At 47.4% G+C, this 21,649-nt stretch overlaps 1 protein-coding gene across 1 annotated transcript in view; it reads left to right on the top strand.

Moving 5' to 3' along the window:
* TRIO (trio Rho guanine nucleotide exchange factor) overlaps positions 1-21,649 on the top strand; it is a 368,268-nt gene that overhangs the window by 334,576 nt on the left and 12,043 nt on the right. The window contains 10 exon segments of the mRNA XM_050794763.1: positions 2,596-2,685; positions 3,562-3,654; positions 4,725-4,775; positions 5,029-5,106; positions 6,071-6,262; positions 8,506-8,683; positions 11,242-12,026; positions 16,132-16,379; positions 20,485-20,623; positions 21,453-21,480. Of these exon segments, the coding sequence (XP_050650720.1) occupies positions 2,596-2,685; positions 3,562-3,654; positions 4,725-4,775; positions 5,029-5,106; positions 6,071-6,262; positions 8,506-8,683; positions 11,242-12,026; positions 16,132-16,379; positions 20,485-20,623; positions 21,453-21,480 (1,882 nt within the window).

Below are 21,649 nucleotides of genomic sequence, written 5' to 3'. Positions count from 1 at the left end.
ATATGCTGTTCTGATGGTGTCATCTTTAGTCATTGGTTTGTCGGATTAAAGGAGAACTCACTTATACTTTACATGAGTGCGTATGTTTAAGATAAAATCAAACCGCATGGTGTTAGTGAGTTGGAATTAAAATCCCTTCTTCAACATGAGTTACCTTCTTTCCCAGTCACCTGGCTGCAGCTGGCTATTTGGCTAGCAGCAGCACAGGTTGGTTAGAAAGGACCAGAGCCAGGCCTGAACAGTATCATTTGGGGTGTCTGAGCAGGCAGGTATTGTTGAGTGGAGATGTAACCGTACCTGCAGTGTGTTTAACATAACAGCCACATAGTGTGTATATCTAAAATAAGTGTATTAACATTAAAGTTTTTTGTTTTTGGGAAAAATCACGATATATTTTTACATTTAGTGACAGGAGTTTTTGCATTTTTGCCAGTCTCTTTAATGTCTTGCTGAATAAAAGACAGCTGGATTTTTATATCTGCTTCTGCATCTAACTCATTGCTATGTTTTTTGGTTCAAGTATCCAAACAAATCCATCCTTACACACATATAGTTAGAAAAGGATGAGTATTTTAATAGCCTGTTCAGATAATTATATAGTTTTCTTAGATGCTACCCCAGAACTTGACAATTGATCATTTCTTAAAGGTTAGTTGCAATATGGAATCTGAAAACCTACCCATGAACTTCTCCCTTGCTGTGACGTTAAATACATGTTAATTAAATACATTTAACGTTTCTATTGGGCTTCGAGGCTCCTGCAGCCACGCAGGGTCCTGTGACATCAGGCATCAGTCCACTGGAAGATCCCAGCTCACAGACTTAGGCAGATCTTCCAGAGGTTGACACATTTCATTACACAGTCTCCAAAATTCCAGTTCTTTAACTTTACCACCCATCTCTTTGAAGGCTTTAAGTGTGAAGTTCAGAGTGGCAGATATATATTTCCCAAAATTTTAATTTTTTGCTTGAAAGCTGTAATTTTCACTAACAAACACTGCCAGTTGTTTGCCTTGAAATGACAGGCTTATTTTGTTCATGTTCAAGAAAATGAACAGATACCCAAGAGTAAATAATTATAGTTTGTGTCAATCATTCTTCCAAGTAAAAATGGTGGTCCATTAAAAAAAGTGGTTAGTTCCACTCACAACTCAGTTACATAAGTGCTTTTTCTTGAGACATTTATCGAGTGCAATTCAAGTGTTGTGTGGACATCATCTTGTCACAAGAATGTTAAAAAGGTATATACTCCCTGGTTGAGTTTTAATAAAAAGAATATTGTTTACTCATCCAGGACATTCTTAAGTGAAGCTATTTTTTTTTTTTTTTTTTACTATAAATTTGTGGCAGTGAACAGTTTTTGCCAAGGTGCCAGCAATTTCACCCACCATTGGTTTTGCACATCAGCACAGATGTCAGCACAATGAAAAGGACAACTGACATCTTAGTGGTGTTTAGAAAATAGTTCTGACCTAATGGCGCCACGGAGAGACCTCAGGGGGCACTGGAGGTCTGCACACTCTACTTTGAGGATCACTGATTTATGGAAAGGCTCATTGTCTACATTTTTTTTCCCTCTGCCTTTATGATTTGAGATTAAAGAGCTTTTTCTTCTCTACTAAAACCAACCAGGCTTACTAGGACTGTTGGCAGGGTTTGGAGTGGTGGCAGTAATTCTTTGTTTAATGTTAAGAAGGGTGTTTCTGGCCGGGCACAGTGGCTCACGCCTGTAATTCCAGCTCTTTGGGAAGCCGAGGCGGGCGGATCATGAGGTCAGGAGATCGAGACCATCCTGGCTAACACGGTGAAACCCTGTCTCTACTAAAAAAGACAAAAAAATTAGCGGGGCGTGGTGGTGGGCGCCTGTAGTCCCAGCTACTCGGGAGGCTGAGGCAGGAGAATGGCATGAACCCGGGAGGCGGAGCTTGCCGTGAGCCGAGATGGCGTCACTGCACTCCAGCCTGGGCGACACAGCCAGACTCCGTCTCAAAAAAAAAAAAAAAGAAGGGTGTTTCAGCCAGGTGCAGTGGCTCATGCCTGTAATCCCAACAGTTTGGGCGGCCAAGGCAGGAGGGTTGCCTGAGGCTAGGAGTTTTGAGACCAGGCTGGGCAAAAAAGCAAGACTCCATCCCTACCAAAAAAAAATTAAAAATTAGCCAGGCATGGTGACACACATCTGTAATCCTAGCTACTCAGAGGCTGAGGTGGGCGGATCGCTTGAGCCCGGGAGTTTAAGGCTTCAATGAGCCATGATTACACCACTGCCCTCCTGCCTGAACAACAGAGTGAGACACTGTCTCCTTAAAAAAAAAAAAAAAAAAAAACGGTGTTCTTTTGCTACCTGTGGTATTTCTTGGTATTTGGTACTGTAAAGTGTTTGGTGTGTGGGGAGTGATGGGGAAGGACTGGTTGTGGAGCTCCACCATAGAATGCTGATCTACATCATGAATCTGGAGTTTACTCCCAAGAGCCTTAGCCATGCAACTTGGTTTTAAGATTATTCCCTTTATGAATGTGCTGAAATGTGTGTGTGCTCTTGTATTCTCATCCAGCTTCCCATGTTATAACCCGACTGTTTGCCTTTTTTATTCCTAGGAGAGAAGGTTGCACATGTACATAGTTTATTGTCAAAATAAACCAAAGTCTGAGCACATTGTCTCAGAATACATTGATACCTTTTTTGAGGTAAGATCTAAGATACAAACAGAAAGTATTTCTGAATCTTTTGTTCTAACTGATTTCCAAAAATTAAAGTATCATTGGTTTCCCAGGAGACTAATTTCCAAAGAAAATTAGCCTGAGTGATAAGACTTCTGAGCCTGTGTTTCTTTCCTATAAATCCGAGAAACGAGTATGAAGTTAGTCTGTGGTCATACCCCCGGCATTCAGAAGACTGCAGTCATTGTTAAAAAATAAGGGTTTTTACAAGTGTTACACTTCAGTCTCATTACAAATCCAGAATAATTTATGTTCTAAACTTGTAGCCTAAAAGTAATATATGTATTTATACGAATAAAAGAACGCAATTGCAAAAATGTCATTAAACAAGCGTAAAAGACTGCTTTGAAAAACAACTCAAGGGCCGGGCGCGGTGGCTCAAGCCTGTAATCCCAGCACTTTGGAGGCCGAGGCGGGCGGATCACAAGGTCAGGAGATCGAGACCACAGTGAAACCCCGTCTCTACTAAAAATACAAAAAATTAGCCGGGCGCGGTGGCGGGCGCCTGTAGTCCCAGCTACTCAGGAGGCTGAGGCAGGAGAATGGCGGAACCCGGGAGGCGGAGCTTGCAGTGAGCCGAGATCGCGCCACTGCACTCCAGCCTGGGCAACAGCGTGAGACTCCGTCTCAAAAAAAAAAAAAAAAAAAAAAAAAAGAAAAACAACTCAAGTGAAAGTGTGAAACTTGGAAATTCTGTGAACTAGCAAAGCTCTAGTTAGTCTAGTGCTTTTTTTTCCTAGTTACTTTTACTGCCAGTGTTGTAATTGTTCTGACAATTACAAAGACTAAAAATTTGCCCTTTAATGAACAGCCCATACGATCTTTTCTCTCTTAAAACCGCAGGACTTAAAGCAGCGTCTTGGCCACAGGTTGCAGCTCACGGATCTGTTGATCAAACCAGTGCAGAGAATCATGAAGTATCAGCTGTTACTGAAGGTGAGGAGGTAGCGGGACAGACTCTGGTGTCAGGAGTGAGTTTGCTGAGAAAATAAGACTCAGTGGGGGAAAGAAGGATTTGGTAGGACAGGGGAATCATTTGTGTAACAAGTATATTATTTCTGTTAAGTTAATCCTTAAAAGTTTAAGAAAACACTTCAAACAATTTTCTCAATTTTTTATTTACATCAAGTTCGGAATGAAAATATCAGTAAAAGTGAATTTTTTCCCCCCCACCACAGACCTTGGAATGCTAATGATTTTTCTTCTGCTCTATCAACTTTAATTATTTTCTAATCTTCTTGGAACCTTGGATAAAAGTAAATTTGGAATCCCTTTGTATTCCTCTCTTTTGGCTTAACACTAGCCCTTGGTTGATTTAAATTCTTAAGCATAGCTGAAGGCAGAGTCACATGTTTTTCTATGATAAAAGTGACTTCAAGTGTAATGAGATTCCTTCATATACAACACTTAGGACCTGGATATAGAGAGGGACAAAGAGTTTGTCTTGCGTTAAACAGAAACCATCAGATAGATCTGGTCTGACTCTGTGGACTGCAGCTTGAAATCCACATGGGAATGTCTTTTTGTTGTGTTACTGATAAAGTACTTATAACAATATGATAAAGTAGAACTAAAGCACCAGACAGGTGTGGTGGTGCACACCTGTAGCCCCGGCTACTTGGGAGGCTGAGGCAGGAAGATAGCTTGAGACCAGGAGTTGGAGGCTGCAGTGAGCTATGATTGCTCCTTTGAATAGCCACTGCACTCCAGCCTGGACAGCATAGTGAGAACTTGTCTATTAAAAAAAAAAAAAAAATTCTTTCAGAACTAAAGTGCTGAACCCAGTGCCTAGCACAGTGTGAGCGGTCAAAAGGTTAGCTTGTGTTCAGTGTCTCGTTCCTGTAGTCCCAGCTACTCAGGAGGCTGAAGCAAGAGGATCACTTGGGGCCAGGAGTTCAAGACCAGCTCTAGCAACATAGTGAGACCCTGTCTCTTAACAAAATAATAAAAGGACAGCTCCTGTTGTCTTTGTCACCATTATCACGTCCTCCCCATTTCCCTTTCAGGACTTCCTCAAGTATTCCAAAAAGGCCAGCCTGGATACATCAGAATTAGAGGTACATGTGTCAGTGACTGTGCCCCCCCAAATCCCCACCAGCCTCTTTTCCTACTCGCCTCGTGTCTCCTAACAGTGGTCTAGCCCTGGGAGGGGTCAGAGCAGTGGGTGACAGTCTCTCCAGTGCATCTCCGTGAGCCCTGCACACTAGGGGGTGGGGAAGAAGAACAGAACTTCTTCAGGTCAGAGGGTGAGCACGTCAGATTTTCCCCAGAGGAACTTGAACCTCCACTCTTCTCTCTCCCCTCCCGCAGAGAGCTGTGGAAGTCATGTGCATAGTTCCCAGGCGGTGCAACGACATGATGAACGTGGGGCGGCTGCAAGGATTCGACGTAATGCGGCTCTTGTTCTTTAAGAGAGCTCCTCTGCCTTCCCTCTCTTTCTTTTGTCTTGGATTATTTTTCTCCACGGGGAAAAAGCTGATCCTTTTCACTTGGTTTTCTGGCTTCTCTCACTTTACTTCAATCTGATTGATGTTTTCTTTCCTTTTTTTTTTTTTTTTTTTTTTTTTGGTGCATTTGATTTGCTTTTTTGGGACTTGCCTGTGCTCAAAGCCCAGCGCCTCATGGCAGAAACAAGCAGGACTGGGCTTTGTCTCTTGGGCCCAGTAGTGTAAGAACTGAGTTTCCTTTCCTCAGCATTTAAGACCATGGTAGCTATGGATATAGTAGGATCTAGGAGGCCCCCACTCTCTCATCTCTGGGACTTGATGCTTCCTCATTAAAGATACGTTTGCATGAGTTGCTAGACTATTCATCTTACATATTACCTGTTATGTATCCTCAGGATGAGTTCAGAACCAGAATCTTCTTTTAAAAATTTGACTATTGAGTTAAGGAGGCGGGAGAAGTTTTTATTTTCTTGCCTACTGTTTTGCTAGAGAATTAACATTGACAGTTCTAGTGCTGTGGTTCTCTCTGAGGCACACACAGAGGCCACTGGAGGCCTTCTGAGAACTCCTCTGCATGCCTGATGAGTTCCTGCTGGCGGCCCAGGGACCACACTTTTGAGAACCACTGTTCTAGTATAAACCAGACATTTAAAATTCCACTTTTAATCTGTAACTGTAACTGAGGCGCCAGAGGTCTTTACAAACGTTGGCAAGAATTTTATTTAGATAATTATTCTGTTTAGGGCCAAGAATAGTAAAAGAAAAAAAAAATTAAGCTCCATAAATTAATAAAAGAAAAATACATTATTCTATAGGAGGAAATCTAAAGAAAACAGAGCTTCAGATAACTTAGAATGCAATGTTTTCTTCTCCCCTTCCTTTTCCCCCTTTATTTCTTGTTTTAGGGGAAAATCGTTGCCCAGGGTAAACTGCTCTTGCAGGACACGTTCTTGGTCACAGACCAGGATGCAGGACTTCTGCCTCGCTGCAGAGAGAGGCGCATCTTCCTCTTTGAGCAGATCGTCATATTCAGTGAGCCACTTGATAAAAAGAAGGGCTTCTCCATGCCAGGATTCCTGTTTAAGAACAGTATCAAGGTAATGTGTGTCTGTGTGTGTTTTCTCTGTGCCGGCGCATGTACCCATCACACCGATAAACACTGTTTCCTTTTAATGATGACACACCCTGATGCTTGGTTTAAGTATTTGAGAATTTTCTAGTATATTTCAGAGCCTTTGAATTCACCCATTTCTCTCTTTACTGTCTGTGTTCTTGAGTGGCTAATGTCTTGTGCACACCTCTATGTGACCACAGCCATTCCTTCTTAGATGAGAACTGGTCATGGGTAGTGTTTATGCACCACCTTCTCTAGGACCATGGAAAACTGGTTTAAATTTGATAGCATGGATTTGGGGGATTGTTCTGTGATCAGAGAAGAAGCTAACTTGGTGTCTTCTTCTCTTCCCCCACTCACCAAGGAGGTACTGAGCACTCAGCAGCCGGCGTGAGGGGTCCAGGAATGGCCCAGTTGGATGCCCTCCCTACCCTGATGTAGCTTATCCTCTAATAGGAAAGGAAGACAGAGGGACAAAGAAAATAATTGCAAATGGCCCTCAACTCTATAAAAGGGACAAACCAAGGGTGAGGTAGAGAAGAGCAGAGGGCAGGCCTGAGGTCCCAGCAGATGACTCCTGGGAGATACACGCCCCCACCAGGGTCCTCCTGGCTCTGCAGCTGTGCAGAGCCTGAGGTCAGAAGGGAGATGCACTTCCTTTTGGTAGGGCCTCCTGCCCTACGCCATCAGGGAAGGGGAACTCTCAGACCGTGCACATCTGCAGGCCTCACAGCACACAGGCAGAACATTGCATCCTCCCCCATCCGGCTCCCTGCTCAGGCTTTTGTTGGCTGTCCCCAGCAGCCTTCACTTGCCTAAACCTGGGGTGGGTCTGTGCACGGGCACAGATGCCAGGCTGGGGGGTCTCTGCCCACCAGCACCTAGGAAGGCTCTGGAGCCAGACAGCTGGGGAAGGAGGCTGCCTCTGCATGAGGCTGGGCTGTGGGCCCTCGCACCTCCCACCACCCACCTGCCCCTCCAGACTCCGCCTTTTGAGGCCCCTTATCCTGAGGCCATGTCAGGCACAGACCTTCTGGGCTCACCACTACACCTGAGCCTCCACCCATCCCCTGAACTGTGTGCCCATCCCCTGAGCTGCACCCATACTCTGAACTGCACCCATCCCCTGGACAGCAGCCATCCAAACTGTGCACCCATCCCCTCAACTGTGCACCCATACACTGAACTGCACCCATACGCTGAGCTGCACCCATCCCCTGGACTGCAGCCATCCATCCCCTGCACTGCACCCATCCCCTGAGAACTGCCTACCCATTCGTCTCACAAGTCTTTTGTCAGAAAATCACTCCAGCACTGTAGGAATTTTGTATATATTTTTTACATATTGTTTTTATAAAATTATCTGACATATTTTAATCATGATATCATATATACTTTTATAACATAGGTTATAAAATTGGTTATCAAATATTGGTATTTGAGATTTGTTTAATGGTGTCATTTACACCCTGGGAAGTAAGGGATAAATACTGAGGCATCATAGAGGGGTTTGGGAAACAGGTAATCCCAGACCCATATTTCTAATTAATTGTTCAGGCTGTTAGTTCAAACTATTAGTTAGTTTAACAGCCTTGTAATCCCCATGTACCTGAGTCAAGAGGCATTGAAAAGCTTCAAGTGTTTTCTGAGGCAGTAAAAATGGCAGTTCAACGGAAAAGTGCTTGTTTCAGGATTGAGGTAGGATGAACTTCACTTTGCACTTGGCCAGTGGGGATCAATGTGCTTTAATGTTTTATTGTGGTAAAATACACATAACATAAATGTGCTGTCTTTAATTGCCTAGCGCTGTGGGATTAAGAGCATTCATGTTGTGTAACCATCACCATCATGTCTTCACAACTCTTCATCTTGCAGAGCTAAAGCCCTGTACCCATTAAACACTAACTCCCCACTTCCCCATCCCCAAGCCCCTGGCAACCTCCACTCTATCTGTCCCCACATTTGACTACTCTAAGGACCTCCTGTAAGTGGAATCATAACAATAGTTGTATTTTGGAACTGGCATATTTGACTTAGCATAACGTCTCCAAGGTTCATCCATGTCATAGTGTATGTCGGAATTTCTTTCCTCATTAAGGCTGAAAAACTGTCCACATAGCCCACATTTTCTTGGTCCATTCATCAGTCAGTGGACACATGGCTTGCTTCCTTTCCACCTGTTAGCTATTATGAATAATGCTTGCTTTTTTTTTTTTTTTTTTTAAGGTGAGTTGCCTTTGCCTGGAGGAAAATGTGGAAAATGATCCCTGTAAATTTGCTCTGACATCAAGGACGGGTGACGTGGTAGAGACCTTCATTTTGCATTCATCTAGTCCAAGTGTCCGGCAAACTTGGATCCATGAAATCAACCAAATTTTAGAAAACCAGCGCAATTTTTTAAATGGTAATATGTGTTCTGTTACTAGATGTGTGTTTTCTTTCCTAATGTACTCACTTGTATTTATCTTCCCTCTCCCGTTCATATCCATAGTAATGACAGAACTTAGCACTCACCACTCTTCAGGCACTGCCTCGATATTGCTTTACTTCATCTTCACAACCACCCTGTGTGGCCAGTACTATTATTATCCCCGCTTTACAGATGAGAAAGCTGGGGCACTGAGTGGCTGAGTAATTTGCCTCGAGTCCCACAAGTTGTTGAGGGCAGAGTCAGGATGCAGAGTGGCCATCTGGCTCTTGGGCTGTGCCCCTCGCAGCTACACTGTCCCACACATAACATGTTATGAGGGCCCTGTCCTAGGAAGAGGAGTTTGCAAGAAGAACACCAGGAAAATGGCATTGGCCAGAGACATTCACGAGGGCCTTGCACACCCACACCTCCATTCCCCATAAAAAAATAAGAGATGGGGGCCGGGCGCGGTGGCTCAAGCCTATAATCCCAGCACTTTGGGAGGCAGAGGTAGGCAGATCACCTGAGGTCAGGAGTTTGAGATCAGCCTGACCAACATGGAGAAACCCTGTCTTTACTAAAAATAAAAAAAATTAGCTGGGCGTGGTGGTGCATGCCTGTAATCCCAGCTACTCAGGAGGCTGAGGCAGGAGAATCACTTGAACCCGGGAGGTGGAGATTGCAGTGAGCTGAGATCACGCCGTTGCACTACAGCCTGGGCAACAAGAGTGAAACTCCATCTCAAAAAAAAAAAAAAAAAAAAAACTGACAGTTTGGTCCTGCCCTGCTTCCATGACTTGAGGGATTGCAGAGATGCTGCAGAACACAGCAGGCATGGCCACCCTATCTTTTCATTGCCTCTTAATGTATTTGATCTCTTTGCAACTGTTGGCTTCAACACTAGCTTTTAATTTGGTGATCGGCGAAGAACTTTGGGAATTCAGTTGGAAGCTATGTGCCCATGTCATCTGTGTCTTCTGGGTTCTTTCTTTCATGTCCATATTCATGTTGTGCATCTATGCCTGTGCAAGCTCAATAGGATGTTGTAATGTTCTCTGTCACAAGAAAGCCACCTCTACACCTTGCATGACATTCAAGAGCCAGGAACATAGGCACTCAGTGAAAAATCTCAAGCCTCATGGCATTTTTAGCCAAGTGTTATCTGCTACCTGGGTGTTAACTCCAAATTTCCATCCTGCTTGCAAGCTGATAATTGTTTACATCTGCAGCTAGGGGTGGGCGCTTGAGGATAGGGAGGGACAGTTCCTCGGGCACCAAAGAGGTTTAATGTGTTGTTCTTATGTGGTGCATTGAGTTCCAGTCCGTAGCTTGGAATTGAGAATGCTCTAAATTTTCATCACTGTCGGCCGGGCACGGTGGCTCAAGCCTGTAATCCCAGCCTCTTGGGAGGCCGAGGCGGGCGGATCATGAGGTCAGGAGATCGAGACCATCCTGGCTAACACGGTGAAACCCCGTCTCTACTTAAAACACACACACACACACACACACACACACAACTAGCCGGGCGTGGTGGTGGGCGCCTGTAGTCCCAGCTGCTCAGGAGGCTGAGGCAGGAGAATGGTGTAAACCGGGAGGCAGAGCTTGCAGTGAGCTAAGATCCGGCCACTGCACTCCAGCCTGGGTAACAGAGCGAGACCCCGTCTCAAAAAAATTTTTCATCACTGTCTTTAAAATAGAATGAACTGCCCCCAGATTGCACTTATGGTCTATGATGTCAGAGTTTACTTGACACCCACTCAGTTAAGGAGCTAATAGTACCTATCCCAGAGGATTAAAGCAGATCGCTAATGGGGTGGGAGCCTGGGACCCTTGCCCCTGCTTCTTGCACACTCCTTACTCCTGGAAGAGGCTGTGGCCAGCACAGAGTTTGTAGACTGCCTCTGGCTCCACAGCGCTTGCTCACACATGCCTCGGGCTGGGGCTGGGGGGCTGCATCTGCTTGTCGTATTCAAAGGCTTTAACACTTCAGGAGTTTGTTCATGTTTCCATATATGTTATTTTGGCCTGATTCCTATGTTTTTCTACAATGAAGATGTAAGAAAACTCAGACACCCAAGTCAAGAGATGGGACAGCCTCCTGCCCCAGAGGCCTTGGGGAGCGCCTTAGCTTCTCTCGGGGCTCTCTCTGTTCAGCCTGCAGAGCAGAGGTGGTCTATGAAACCGCCTCCACGGCAGCCCCAGGGTTTCTCTTTCACCCCAGGACTCTGGTTTAGGAAAGAGCTTTGCGCAAGGCAGTTGGTAGCTGGAGGTGTTCTAGTCAAATCTGTTGCCTTGGTCTTCCCGTCCATACTGGCCCTTTGTCCGGGATGTGCTGAGGAATGCAGCCCCTTACACCCGCTGCACTCAGCCGGCATCCCAGTCCTTTGGCAAGCAGGGGCCTCTTCTAGCTCTACTGATAGGTGGGGTTGCTCTGCGCCCCTGCACGGGTGGCTACCCCATGACCCATCCCAGGGTGGGTCCTGTTCCTTCCTCACCCCGCAGCGTGCTCCTTGGTGCCCTGACCCAGTCTCTCTCGCTGTCTTGTCTTACAGCCTTGACATCGCCAATCGAGTACCAGAGGAACCACAGCGGGGGCGGCGGCGGCAGCGGGGGCAGCGGCGGGGGTGGGGGCAGCGGCGGCGGCGGGGCCCCCAGTGGCAGCAGCGGCCACAGTGGCGGCCCCGGCAGCTGCGGTGGTGCCCCCAGCACGAGCAGGAGCCGGCCCTCCCGGATCCCCCAGCCTGTCCGACACCACCCCCCCGTGCTGGTCTCCTCTGCAGCCTCGAGCCAGGCAGAGGCAGACAAGATGTCAGGTACGTCCACCCCCGGGCCCTCTCTGCCTACCCCCGGCGCGGCCCCCGAGGCCGGCCCCAGCGCTCCCGGCAGGCGGCCCCCCGGCGCGGACGCTGAGGGGTCCGAGCGAGAAGCGGAGCCGATCCCCAAGATGAAGGTGCTGGAGAGCCCCAGGAAAAACGCCTCGGGGCCGAGCCCAGACGCCCACGCCAAGGACGCGCGCGCAAGCTTGGGCGCCCTGCCACTTGGGAAGCCCCGGCCTGGGGCCGCGTCACCGCTGAACTCGCCGCTCTCCAGCGCGGTCCCTTCTCCTCTCGGCAAGGAGCCCTTCCCCCCCAGCAGCCCCCTGCAGAAGGGGGGCTCCTTCTGGAGCTCCATCCCCGCCTCCCCCGCCAGCCGGCCCGGCTCCTTCACCTTCCCGGGGGACAGCGACTCCCTCCAGCGGCAGACACCCCGCCACGCGGCCCCCGGCAAGGACACTGACCGCATGAGCACGTGCTCGTCGGCCAGCGAGCAGTCTGTGCAGTCCACCCAGAGCAACGGGGTAAGCGCGTCGGGGGGCCCGCGCCCGCCCGCCCCCCTGCCTCTGTCCCGCCAGCTCCTCTAAACGCCGCCGCGGCTGTCCTCACTAACTCGGCTGCCCAGCGCTCTCCGCCGCCCGCTGCGGCCTCTACCCGGGACCGGGCTAACCCTCCTGCAGGCTGGCCCATGGCGCTACTAACTACTCCTTGCTTTGTTCGTGTCTTCTAATAAGAGCAAGCCGATCATTAACCTTCTCAACGCAGCGTCTTTTGGTTTCTTCCGTTTCCAACCAGCAGAATATCTTCTTGGAACTTTCTTTTTTAACCTCTGCCTTCCTCACGCACCTATTTTTTGGAGGGGTCCTTTTCCCTGCTCTCTACCTCCTGTTTAAATTGAAACCTGTACACTTTAAGCTTTTTGCTCATCGCTTGGTTTTGCTCTTTTATGCCTTAAATTATCTTTGCGGCATTTTTGACTCATCTGCTGGGGAAGACCATTCCCTCAAGAAAACTTCCAACAGCAACTCAAAGCAAACTAAGATGACAAAATGGGGGGAAAGAATCTGTCCACTGGGAACGCTTTACGTCACCGTGTTGCTCTGGAAGACAGAGACTGCTCTGGGGCACCTGGCGAGGCGGCTCTGCAGTGCAGGCTGGGGCCGGTCCCTGCGGCCTGCTGGGCTCTGGCCTCCTTTGGCCCATCACTCATGCTGCCGTCTCAAGCACAAGGGTTGCTGTGGTGGGTTTTCCCTCTGTTTCCTGCTTCCTCACTGCCCTACCCACCTGTTTCCTACAGGGCAGATGGCCTGGCCCGTAACACTTTCCTGAAGGCATGCGTGAGTGAATAGAACTGTTCTAATGAGTGTATGTTTGAACGCTTTATAAATTTTTAAATACATTTCTCTAAAAGGGTCTGTGTCTCTCTTTATATTAAAAAAAAATCTAGCTTTTGCATGTCTTTCTCTTTCCTCTGGACTTATTAATGCCTTAATTGGTTTGACTTGGTCTTATCCTTTCCTACTATTTTTTGTTATGTATTTTGTTAAACTCTATATTTAATTGGGGAAGAAATTAACAAATGGGTCTTAATACATTTATTTACAATTGAATGGCCGGGTAGGCATCCGCTGTCATGGCCACCATACTGTGTCCTGCAGAGCAAGGCGGCCTTTCAGTTAAGTTGGGCATGCTAGGTAGACAAGTATGCTAGGTGGGTGAGCACAGATTTGAGTCTGGTGGGGGGTGGTGGGGAGATGCAGTCAACCCAGTGACGGGCTATACCCATCAGCACTTAGTTGGATACTCAATATTCAGGTGTGGCCTTATAGCTGTGACCCTCACTGAATCTGCCAGTTAGCATCTGGAGCTCATCATAGCCTGGACACATTCCCATTCAGCACAGGAGACTTCAGAGGCTGTGTTTCAAAATTAACACTTCAACTGCTCCAAGACAGGAGCCAATGCCAGTCTTCTCTGGACATTCATGAGAAGACATGAAAAATGGCCACACCCTGGCTCCATCCCGAATGCTGTCTCTGAGGCCAAGGCGCAGTCTGCAGAGGGCACGTGTTCCCACGAGCTTTAGGTTGGGAAAGTTGCCTTTGCTTTCTCTCTTCCTCTTCCCACTTGTTCTCATGTGGCAGGGAACCTGGAAAGGGAACTCACTGAACAGGATTTCAGACAAGTCAAAATGCCTTACAGAAAGGCCCTCGAGGCCTAGGAAGACTCCAGAGCTCCGAAGTGGGGCTTTAAAAATGCCCTCCAGGCTGGGCACAGTGGCTCACACCTGTAATCCCAGCGCTTTGGGAGGCTGAGACGGGTGGATCACAAGGTCAGGAGTTCGAGGCCAGCATGATGAAACCCCATCTCTACTAAAAATAAAAAAATACTGGCCCAGCATGGTGGCACGCACCTGTAGTCCCAGCTACTTGGGAGACTGAGGCAGGAGAATTGCTTGAACTCGGAAGATCACACCATTGCACTCCAGCCTGGATGACAGAGGGAGACTCCGTCTCAAAAAAAAAAAAAAAAAAGCCCTCCAGGATTCTGAAGTATATCAGTTAGAAGGGGCCGCAGCCCTGCCCGGCCCCCACGTATTGGCACTTCTGTCCCCCTGGAGATCTGCAAAGGCCTCCTTCGTCCTTGACCACTTCTGTCAAGCTGTCTGTGGTCACAGTCAAGCAGCTGTGCCCAGCCCACAGCCCGGCTCCTTCTTCTCCCTTTAGATGTGCAGCCTCTGCAAAGCTCTGCTGAGAGCAGGAGTGACATGCATGTGGATCAACCCAAACCATGACTGCACCAGTCCTTCCTGTGGCTCTGTGGTCTAGCCTTTTGGCCTCCTTTATTGGGCAGCAATAAAAGTGCACACACATTGGAGTCACTCTAGTCCTGCCTTTCTTGCACAGGCCAGGTGGCCAGTGCCAGCTCACTGACCTTCCACTCTGAGAGACTGATAACCACGCCCACTGGGGGGGTGGTGGTGAGAATTAAGTAGGATAGACTTTGAAATGCCTAGTACATAGGAGGTGCTCAGAAAATACTAATAGTTATGATTCTAGTAGCAAAATACTCTAATTATGAGATTGTAGCTTGGTATATTACCAAAAGCAGGTATGCTGCAGAAGTTGTGTTTTTTTTAAATATTCTTGGGAATTTAGCTTTGTAATGTCAAAACTCTTGAGCATTGCCATATAAGTCAGAATACTAAAGTCCATGCTAAAAGTATGATGCATAAATGAGTATGCACAAGCCAAAGCCTGCCCTGTACCGCATCCTTTTTTGCTGAGGGGCCACAGGCAACCAGTGGGCACCCACAGGGACAAGAACAGGAGGCACACTCCTCCACGGCAGAGACAAGGAACAGGAGCTAGGCAGCACCACCATGTTTTAAGTATGCACCACAGGTCTAGATTCATAGCCCTGGCACCTAGAATTCCCAGTGGCTGGCGTGTTGACTTTCTCAGGCTTGACCTCGTGGAGGAGGGCTAGAGGTCTCTCCTCTCTGGTCCTCTCGGCCAGCTACAGCAGTCCACCACCTGCTCCAGCATGTCCTGATACTGGCTCAGTAGACCAGGGCTGAAAGGCGGTAGAGCAGGGTTGTCTGACTGATTGCATCTGCACTCACCCGGGATCTGCCCAGGGCGTCGGAGAGCCCAGTAGAAGCTAGCACCTTTGGAGTCTTGGGAATCCATGAACACCCCGACAGTACCCTCAGTGGAAGCCTTTGAGCACAAGTTCACGGGAACGAGGCGCCAGATGCTGTTTCTCATGTCCTGACTAGATAGAGGGGACTTGGGCAAGATGCAGCTTCAGGAGTTGTCAGGGGATCTGCATTTCTTCTCCACCCAGAACCATAGGCCACGCACTAGTTGGGAGTTTAGGACAAACACTGCCGTTTGTGTTTCTTCTCCTCAGCAGCTGCCACCACTCTGTGTGTGGCATGGGTAGGGTCTTAAGAAATCTTCTGTCTTGCTATTGCAATCTTGCCTCATGGACTGGGCCACTCACCACATACTGAGTTCCTGCTGCATGTCAGCCCTGTGACTGAAGAGATCGGGTCCCACGGGGGCAGCAGCATAAGGGTGGGGGTACACATCCCACACCAGAATCCGTTCCCAGAGCTTGAGTCACAGCACCTGTGGCGAGCGGCCCTGGGATGTTTTGTGATGTGTTCCCATAGCAGCAGAGCCTTGGGGACACTTGAGTCATGCAAGCTCCTAAGAGGGACACCCAGCAAGTTCATACGCTGGAGGCAGAGTCACTCTCCATCCAAGCAGAATAGTGATTGATTTACGTTCAGGGTTTCCATGTTCTTCTTTTTAAAGAGAAGAAGTAGAAATGATTAAGCATGTCAGCAACGAGCTTCCAAAACCAAAGAGTCATTATTGCAGTGAATTTTTTAAGAGCATCCCTAAATTGCTTTGTAGAGAAATCGCATTTTCAGGTATTGAAATAGATGCACACAGTTAGCCAGAGGGTAAAGGAAACGTTGAAAGTTTCTCAGTGCCGGCCTGGTGAGCCCTGCACAGGGTCATGGTGCCATGGGGCACACTGACAAGGGATTTCACGTTAGCAGGTCTCGTTTCAGTTCCTCCCTGCCTTTCTCTGTCTTCCTCTGTCCCTCTGCAGAGTGAAAGCAGCAGCAGTAGCAACATCTCCACCATGTTGGTGACACACGATTACACGGCAGTGAAGGAGGATGAGATCAACGTCTACCAAGGAGAGGTCGTTCAAATTCTGGCCAGCAACCAGCAGAACATGTTTCTGGTGTTCCGAGCCGCCACTGACCAGTGCCCCGCAGCCGAGGGCTGGATTCCGGGCTTTGTCCTGGGCCACACCAGTGCGGTCATCGTGGAGAACCCCGACGGGACTCTCAAGTGAGTGCTTGACAGTAACGGTGGCCTGGCAGGCAGCAGAGGGAGGGGGCGCAGCGCCCATGAGGCACACGATCTCGGATAGGGTAAGCACGTGGAAGGGGGAGCCGCGCTGGTGTGTTAGTACAGGCTCAGCTCTGAGCACGTGGGAAGATGGACGGCCTTCCATCTCACACACTCAGACTCATAGGGTCTTTGAATAATCTGCATTTAGAAATAGCCTGTTCTAGCACATTGTTCAGGAATCCCATTTGACAGCTTTTTGTGTTAGTCATAACTCAAGAAAGTGTTGTTGTTTTTCTTTTTAAGAAACCTAAGGGGAAAATATCCCCTATCTTTGTTTCTCTGAAATACATTCTCAGGCCCCATATTAGTCGGGGTCCTTCAGAGGAGCAGGACCAGTAGGGAGCGTACTGAGATGTCGGCGTAGACACAGGCTCACCCCGGGTTTTTGTGTGCTTTGCTTTAATGTGCTTTGAAGACATTGCCTGTTTTACGCAAGTTTTGTGGCAACCCTATGTCAAGCAAGTCTGTCGGTGCCATTGTCCGACAATGTATGCTCACACTCTGTATTTGTGTCACATTTTGGTGATTCTCAAATATTTCACACATTTTGTTATTGTATTTGTTATGGTGATATGTAGTTAGTGATGTTTGATATTACCATTATAATTGTATTGAGGAACAATGAACTGCACACATACAAGATGGCAAACGTAATAAATGTGTGTTCTGACTGCTCCACCAACTGTCCATTCCCCCATGTGTCTCCCTCTCCTCAGGCCTGCCTGAGACACAACAATATCGAAATTAGACCAGTTAATAACCCTGCAGTGGCCCCTAAATGTTCAAGTGGAAGAGTAATGTGTCTCTCACTTTAAGTCAAAACCCAGAAGCTTAGTGAGGAAGGCATGTCAAAAGTGAATATAGGCCGAAAGCTAAGCCTCTTGCACCAAACAGTTAGCGAAATTGTGAATGCAAAGGAAATAAAAGTGCGACCCCACTAAACACACAAATAGTAAGAAGGCAAAACAGCCTTTGCTGAGACAGAGAAAGTTTGAGTGGTCTGGATAGAAGATCAAACCAGCCACAACCTTGCCTTAAGCCAAAGCCCAACGCAGAACAAGGCCCCATCTCTCTCCAGTTCTATAAAGACTGAGAGAGATGAGGAAACTGCAGAAGAAAAGTTGCAAACTAGCAGAGGTTGATTCATGAGGTTTAAGGAAAGCTAATCCTGTAACATAAAAGGGTTAGGGCTAATGCAGCTGGTGACGTGAAGTTGAATCCAATGCGCATTTACCCTTCTGAAAATCCTGGGGTCCTTAAGAATCATGCTAATCATCACAACTTATATACCAAAAGGCTAATTCAATTAAGAAACATGAAGCCGGTTTTGCTGCATTGAGTAGTATTTTACTGAATTTGGTGGTGGTTGTAAGAGTTGTAAAAAACTCTTCCTCCCCCTGGAATGCCTGCTGTGGCAGAGGCATCTACTCTGCCTGTGCTCTAGAAATGAAACAACAGAGCCTGGCTGACAGCACATCTGTACACCATGTATTTACAACACAGTTTACTGAGTATTTTAAGCCCACTGTCGACACGTACTGCTCAGGAACAAAAATTCTTTCAAAATATTACTGTTCTTTGACAATGTACCTGATCACCCGAGAGCTCTAATGGAGATGTGCAAGGAGATTCATGTTCCTTTCTTGCCTGCTAAGACAACATCCGTGCTACAGCCCATGGATCAAGGAGTAATTTCGACTTTCAAGTCTTATTTAAGAAATGCGTTTTGGGCTGGGCATGCTGGCTTACGCCTGTCATCCCAGCACTTTGGGAGGCCAAGGCGGACGGATCACCTGAGGTCAGGAGTTCGAGACCAACCTGACCAGTATGGTGAAACCCCGTCTCTACTAAAAATACAAAAATTAGCTGGGTGTGGTGGCATGTGCCTGTAGTTCCAGCTACTTGGGAGGCTGAGACAGGAGAATTGCTCGAACCCGAGAGGCGAAGGTTTCATTGAGCCTAGATCATGCCACTGTATTCCAGCCTGGGCAACAGAGCAAGACTCTGTCTCAAAAAAAAAAAAAGAAAGAAAGAAAAAGAAATACATGAATACATTTTGTAATGCCATAGCTAACATAGGCAGTGATGCCTCCAGTGGATCTGGGCAAAGTAAACTGAAAACCTTCTGGAGAGGAGTCACCATTCCAGATGTCATGGAGAACACTCATGAGTCATGGGAGGAGGTCAGAATGTTAACAATTAATTAACGGTAGTTTGGAAGAAGTTGATTTCAACTCTCATGGATGGCTTTGAAGGTTTTAAGACTTCAGTGAAGGAAATAACTCAGATGTGGCAGAAACAGCAAGGAAAATAGAATCAGGAATGGAGCCTGAAAATGTGGCTTGAAGAGCTTCAATCTCATCATCAAACTTGAACAGCTGTGGAGCTGCTTCTTAGGGGTGAGCGAAGAAAGTGGTCTCCTGAGATGGAATCTACTCCTGGTGAAAAGGCTGTGAACACTGTTGAAATGCTGGCAAAGAATTTAGAATATTACATAAATTTAGTTGATAATACAACAGCAGGGTTTGAAAGGATTGATTCCAATTTCCAAAGAAGTTCTTCTCTGGGTATAATGCGGTCAGTGTCACCTGCTGCAGGGAAGTCTTTTGTAGCACGGGGAGTGGTGGCAAACTTCTTGTTGTCTTACTTTAAGAAATTGCCACAGCCAGGCCAGGCACAGTGGCTCACACCTGTAATCCCAGCACGTTTGGAGGCTGAGGCGGGTGGATCATAAGGTCAGGAGTTCGCGATCAGCCTGGACAACATAGTGAAACCCCATCTCTACTAAAAATACAATTTAAAAAGTTTAAAAAAGAAAAAAGCAAAGAAAAAGGCCGGACATGGTGGCTCACGCCTGTAATCCCAGCACTTTGGGAAGCCAAGATGGGCGGATCACGAGGTCAGGAGATCGAGACCATCCTGGCTAACACGGTGAAACCCCGTCTCTACTAAAAATACAAAAAAATTAGCTGGGCTTAGTGGCGGGCACCTGTAGTCCCAGCTACTTGGGAGGCTGAAGCAGGAGAATGGCATGAACCCGCGAGGCAGAGCTTGCAGTGAGCCGAGATCACGCCCTGCACTCCAGCCAGGGTGACTGAGCGAAAGTCCGTCTGGAAAAAAAAAAAGAAATTGCCACAGCCACCCCAGCCTTCAGCAACTACCACCTTGATCAGTCAGCAGCCATCAGCATCTAGGCAAGACCCTCCACGAGCAAAAATATTACGACTCACTGATGGCTCAGATGATAGCATTTTTTTTTAGCAAATAAAGTGTTTTTAATTAAGGTGTGTATATTTTTTAGACATAATACTATTGCACACATAATAGACTCTAGTATAGTATAAACAATTTTTATATGCACTAAGAATCCAAAAATTGATGTGGCTGACTTTATTGTGACTCAGTTTATTGTGGTAGTCTGGAACCGAATCCCTAGTATCTCTAAGGTATGCCTGTCCAGAAATGGATTTATGATAAGAAATCAGCTCACGTAGTTATGGAGACTGGCAAGTCCAAATCTGCAATGTGGACCAGCAGGCTTCAGACCCAGGAGAGCACGTGATGCAGGCTGAGCCTGAAGACAGTCTGCTGGAGAACGCCCTCTTCCTTGGGAGACCAGACTTTTTGTGTTCCCTTAAGGTCTTCGGCTGATAGGATGAGGGCCATTCACCTTAGAAAGGGCACTTTCCTTTACTGGACCCATCCAAATGTTCATCTCACTCAGAAACACTCACAGGAGGACCCAGAATAACGTTTGAACAAATATCTAGGCATCCTGTGACCCACTCAAGTTACACATAAAATCAGTTATCACAGGCACCTTTATATTTTCATCCTCAAACTTGAAGAGATTGTTGGTTTTATCTCCTGGTTCTGGAGAATCACAGGAGCATTTTCTCTAACAGAGGTCACTGTTCGTAGAGGATTTCCCATCCCCCTGCACACACATAAGTTGAATATTCCGCTTTTCTTTAACACTTCCAGGTAGCACTTGGTGAATGTTGGAAAGGCATAATACCCACAATGTGTTCTTTTCCCCTAGGAAGTCAACATCTTGGCACACAGCACTCCGTTTAAGGAAAAAATCTGAGAAAAAAGATAAAGACGGCAAAAGGGAAGGCAAGTTAGAGAACGGTTATAGGAAGTCACGGGAAGGACTCAGCAACAAGGTATCTGTGAAGGTGTGTTCGGGGGTCTTCAGGAGCCCGTGTCATCCCAGCATGAGAGAATGGATCAGGGAGGGCAGAGACTCTGCAGACCTGAAGGTGGTCTTGCTTATGACCTCCCTCCCACCCACCAGCCCTGTGCCCTGTGTGTCCTGTAGGGTCTTGTTAGGGGCACTACGCTGGCCGGCACAGGGATGGGTGAATCCTACAAGGAACCAGGTAGACCCCTGCACACTTCCGCAGGTACACCTGTGGCTTATAAAGAACGTGGTTAGGTTTGCAAATGAAGCACAGAGACTAGCTTCTCAGAAACAGCGGAGATGCAGAGAAGCTATGGCTCAGGCTTCCTTCAGTGTTCCTGCCTTAGAGCAGAGGGGAAGTGGCTAGATGCGGGGGCGCATATGGGCTCCCGGGCTGTGACAGATTCCCCTGGGGACAACTTCAGTCAGCTTGAGTCCTGTAATCAGATTGCCTGACACCTGCGGCAGGGGTTGCCTGGAGAAAAAGAAGGTATCTCCTGAAAGGGACTCCGAGCGCCGGGAGCCAGGGCGTTGGTGGCTCTGCATTAGGAAGGCATCTGAGGACCAGCTGGACTCAGCCTGTAGCATGAGAAAAACACACGTCTAAGCAGTGTTTTTGTGTTTGTGGGTAGGAAGAAAAAGACCCACCCAAATTAGTGTGCATGAAGCTTTTGAGTGCAGTGAAAAATGTGGTCTGTTTTGATTGATGCCCAGGCAAGTCAATTTGTACAAGTCTTTCAACAATAATTGTAGCCCTGGAATGAAAGTAATACACCTTAAAGTAGCTGATTTCAGTTAATGCTTGTTTGCTGTTTCCATTTCAGCTTCTCAATCCCAACTACATTTATGACGGTGAGTTCTGTTCTTTTTCTTGTAGTCGTAGAGATGATTCTAGATCTATGGGGCATGTTTCAGAGTACTTGCGTGTGGCCTCTGGAAATGGGTTTTCCGTGGCGCTCTAGGCGTGCAGAGCAGGTTAGGTCCTATCAGTCTGTCGGGGACATGTGGGTGGGTGTGGAGG

This window comes from Macaca thibetana, chromosome 6 (genome assembly GCF_024542745.1).
Source record: "Macaca thibetana thibetana isolate TM-01 chromosome 6, ASM2454274v1, whole genome shotgun sequence".
NCBI classification, from domain to species: domain Eukaryota; kingdom Metazoa; phylum Chordata; class Mammalia; order Primates; family Cercopithecidae; genus Macaca; species Macaca thibetana.
Note: the sequence above shows the minus strand (reverse complement) of the source record. Positions and strands in the feature narration are given on the sequence as shown.